Below are 4,663 nucleotides of genomic sequence, written 5' to 3' on the forward strand. Positions count from 1 at the left end.
CGTGTTGCCATGGGGGTCTTGTCTTGAGTGCTCATGATGTTTGTGGAGAAGCATTTGGCCTGGTAGGGGTGGGCCTGGCTTCCCCCCCTCCCATCCCCTCAGTCCGTGCTGTGTGTGGACTATCTGTGGGTTGGGCAGGTGGCATCAAGTGGCGCAGAGAGGGAGACCTGGAAAGGCCCTGTCTCGGCACCACCCCCTGGTGTCCCTTGCTCATCACATGTTTGAATTTTGGCCCAGCGTCCAACTCCTCCTTAGTTTTTCAGAAAAAGCTAGGAGTTGGAATTATTTTTAGCCACCTCATTTTAAAAAACGTCCAGTGAAAGTTCCTTGAAGTATCACAGGGCAGAGGTGCGCTGTGGACGGGGCCTCCAGCCCGGCAGCGAGTTGTTGTAGGAGACCAGATGTGTTTTGCAGAAGAGCGTCCTCATGGCAGGTCCTGGGAGAAGGTGAAGCTTTACAAAAGCGAGAATCTTGACAACCCAATCCAGATGGTGTCGCTGGGCCAGTCCCTGTTCTTCCACTTCCCACCGCTGCTCCGGGACGGGGAGAACTACGTCGTGCTCCTGGACTCCACCCTCCCCAGGTCACAGTTCGACTATGTCCTGCCGCAAGTGTCTTTCACCGCAGTGGGCTATCACAAGCACATCACCCTGATTTTCAACCCCACGAGGAAGCTTCCTGAGCAGGACATCGCCCAAGGATCCTACTCGCCCTGCCGCTCACGCTGCTGCTCCTGTTGGCTGGCTACAACCATGACAAGCTCATTCCCTTGCTGTTACAACTGACTAGTCGGCTACAGGGGGTCCGAGCTTTTGGCCAGGCAGCCTCTGACAACGGCTGTGAAGACGCGAAGAGACAGGTCAAGAAACAGAAGACCAGGCGCACGTGAGGAGGACGGTGCCCAGTGTCACTCAGCTGGCACAGCCAGGGCCAGCCACCTGCCTGGGGAGAGAGCTCACTCACTGCACCCGCACCCCGGGTCCCGTGTGCCCTTCTGTTGTTGGCATGGCGGCCTGCTCCGTCCTCCCCTTTGGCCCTGTGGTGCAACTCAGTGATGGACCCCTCCTGTCACTCTGCTGAACACAGTTTATTTTCTGAGTTGAAGATAATTTATTACTATTATTTTTGTCAGAGAAGTATTTAAGCCGTGCTGGTGGCATGAGAATGTAATTCCCAATCTCCCATTTGGTTTGCAAGAAGAGTCCACCGTGAAGCCTGCTGCGCCCCCTCTGCGTCGCCCTGCTGGAGACCATGAAGCCCTGCCCACGCCGGCGGGAGCCGCTAGGAGGTGAATCAATAAAGTCGCCCACTCATTTGTGTCCAGAAAAAAAAAAAAAAAAAAAAAAGTGACCAACCTTATCTTTCTTGACTAATGTTGGACTGAAGTCTACCTTGTCAGATATTAGGATAGCAACCCCTGCTTGTTTTCTAGGCCCATTTGCTTGAAACACCATTTTCCAACCTTTCACCCTAAGATAATGTACATCCTTTGTAGAAAGGTGAGTTTCTTGGAGACAACAAATTGCAGGATCCTGCTTTTTAACCCAGTCTGCAAACCTATGTCTTTTGGTTGGTGCATTGAGGCCACTGATATTAAGTGATATTATTGAAAGGTGTGTATTTATGTTTGCCATTTTTTTCTTTTGTGGTTCCAGTTCTACCTTTGCTCTCTTGTGTTAATTAGTATTTGAGTATTGCTTGTTTTTTTTTAGGTTCCTTACATGTGTGCTTTTCCGTCTCTTCAGCATGGAGGATTCTTTTAAGTATTTTCTATAGAGCTGGTTTTGTCTTCAAATACTCCTTTAGCCTGCTTTTGTTATGGCATGTCCTTATTTCTCTATCTATTTGAATGGATAGCTTTGCAGGGTAAAGTAACCTTGGTTGACAGTTGTTATCTTTCAGAATTTGGAATACATCACTCCAAGCCCTTCTGGCTTTTATAATTTGTGTTGAATAATCTGCTGTAATCCTGATGGGTTTGCCTTTGTAGGTAACTTGATTTTTCTCTCTGACTGCTCTCAATATTTTTTCTTTGGATTGTGTGTTTGGTAGTTTGATTATAATATGGCGAGGAGAGGTACTTTCCAGGTTCTGTCTGGCTGGTGTACTAAAGGCTTCCTGTATCTGCCTTGTCACCTCTTTCCCAATTTGGGGCAAGTTTTCTTCTATGATTTTGTTGAGGACGCCTACTATGCCTTTGGAGTGAGATTCTTCTCCTTCTACTATGCCCTGAATTCTTATATTTGATCTTTTCATAGTGTCCCAAACATCTTGAAATTCCCACTCATACTTTTCTATTAGTTTGTCTTTCTCTTTGTTGGCCTGTATTAGATCTGCCACCTGGTCTTCTAGCTTAGATATTCTGTCCTCTCCTTCATCCATTCTACTGGTGAGATTTTCTACAGAGCTTTTTATTTCATTAACTGTGTTCTTCATTGCTAGAAATTCTGACTGGTTTTTCTTTATTATTTCTATTTCCTTATTTATGTCTTGTATTGCCTTCTTTATTTCATTAAATTGGTGTCCTGCATCTTCTTTGATTCCTTTGATTTCCTCCTCTTTTATTCCTTTAATTTGTTCTTTGACTTCTTTGAACATATTTATAATTATTCTTTTGAAATCTTTTTCAGGCATTTCCTCTAACTCGTTCTCACTGTAGGTCATCTCTGATGCATTAATACTTTTTGTGGATTTATATTGTCTCGATTTTTGGTGTTTCTTGTGTTATAATATATATAAATTTTAGCATCTTGGATTAAGTTAATGCTTGGATTTTCTAGTTTGCTGGGTATTCTTAGCTGTATTGATTGATCTGATGTTATATATTTTCAGTGTAGGAGATTAAGATGCTAGGTGTGGCTCTTAACACTCTCAAAGTATCTAGAAAAGTGTTCCTAGGGGTGAGTTTGCCTGCTATGGGAGTATTCAAGTAGGCTGAGTGGAACAAAATACAGGTAGATTCTAAAATTTAACTAAACACTGTACACATTCAATCAACAACAGCACTGAGTATTTATGTAAGAGTAGGTGTTATAACAACAAGACCCTCTATCAACAAAGAGGTTAAGATTTCTGGTTGTTGAGGGTTCTAAGTCAGCTTGTGACCAAGTGAAACCCTTCCCTGGTGCAATCCCAGTTACCTTTTTGGATGATTTTGGTCTCAGTCAAATAGGCTGGGTGGGTTGCTGGACTGCTGTTCTGTTTTCTGGAGCTGGGCACTGGCTTTTCCTGTGGGGCAAACCGAGCCTGGCTACTGTGGCCCTGTAGATGGGCAACCCCTCTGCTGGAACTGCCACTGCTGCTGCTGAAGCTGCTGCTGCTGGTTCCGCTGCAGCTGCTGAAGCCCAAGGCGCAGCTGCCGCCCGCCGCTGCCTCTACTATAGCCACTGCTGCTGCCGCTGTTGCCGGTGCCGGAGCTGCTGCTGTTGCTGCTGGAGCTGTGGCTTCCACCACTGCTTCTGCTGCCGGAGCTGCTTCGGCCTGCCTGTGCAGGCTCTGGATGCTCTGGGACTCTCCTACTTCTGTGCTGCGGTTTTAATTTCTCATACAGCTCACTTTTTAATAAAAGTGTGTATTTTGCTGGGTTTTCTTTGGCTTTTTCTCCCCTAGGCTGCTTTGGTGTGGTTCCTGTGCTGTCATCTTACCCGGAAGTCCAATTTATGTTTTAAATATAGGAGAGGAGAAATAATGACCCTGCATTTGAAACTTATTCTTCATTCCTTAGGCTTAGAACTTAAGGTCCAAACTAATTTTTTTTTCTCTCTCTCTCTTTCTGTGTGTGTGTGTATATTTGTGTAAGTGTGTGTAAGAAAGAGTGGGGGTGGGGAATAGGCACACCAAGGCCTCTTGTCAATGCAAATGAACTCAACTCCAGATGAATGTGCCACTTTGTGCATTTGGCTTTATATGGGTACTGGGGAATCCAACCTGAGTCTGCAGGCTTTGCAAGCAAGCACCTTTAACCACTGATCCATCTCCCTAGCCCTCAAACTCATTCTTTATTGAGGGCTTACAGTACTTCATTTGATTACTAATGTTAACTCTCCTTCTCAAATTAGGAATTTTAACTTTTTTTAAGGAATTATAACTTTGATCATTCATGTCACTATGTACTTGTTGCAGTCCATTTATCACTATTATAACAATATTTAAGACCAAAGAATTTGTTAAGAAAGAAGTTTATTTTGGCTCACCATTCTGGAGGAGTTGAAGCCCAAGCACACAGTGCTAACATTTGCTAGGGGCTCATGTCATAGTGATAAGTGTGTAAGGGAAGCAAGTGCTTTCCCAGGAGCACATGCTTAGGAGAGAACTATGTAAAGGTGCCAGGCTCACTTTGTAATAACCCACTCTGGGTTGCTGCTAGGAGGTGGCTAACCCACCTCTGGGAAATACATTAATTTCTTCTTGAGAATGGAGCCTCCCCAACCCATTGCTTTTCACTATCACTCCTTGGGAGATTCAGAGGTTGCACTGATGAGCTAAATGTCACATAAGTTTTAGTGTGAACAAATCACATTCAAATTGTAGCATCAGATTAGAAATGATAAACCATAGACTTAAAGAGACTATTGCATTCATGACCTCACAGTAGCTGTCATCAGCTGCACAAAATCTACACAATATTGGGCCTATCAACATTTTATCAGAGATGATAGATGAG

At 44.5% G+C, this 4,663-nt stretch overlaps 1 protein-coding gene across 1 annotated transcript; it reads left to right on the forward strand.

Annotated features, from left to right (window-relative positions):
- The first annotated feature begins 401 nt into the window (after positions 1 to 401).
- On the forward strand, positions 402 to 1,317 carry LOC123462340 (nodal modulator 1). The gene is given in 2 exon segments (XM_045155576.1): positions 402 to 705; positions 708 to 1,317. Coding segments are annotated over 2 exon segments (486 nt in total). The 3' UTR covers positions 890 to 1,317.
- The last annotated feature ends 3,346 nt before the right edge of the window (positions 1,318 to 4,663 follow it).

This window comes from Jaculus jaculus, chromosome 7 (assembly GCF_020740685.1).
Source record: "Jaculus jaculus isolate mJacJac1 chromosome 7, mJacJac1.mat.Y.cur, whole genome shotgun sequence".
In the NCBI taxonomy this organism is placed as follows: Eukaryota; Metazoa; Chordata; class Mammalia; order Rodentia; family Dipodidae; genus Jaculus; species Jaculus jaculus.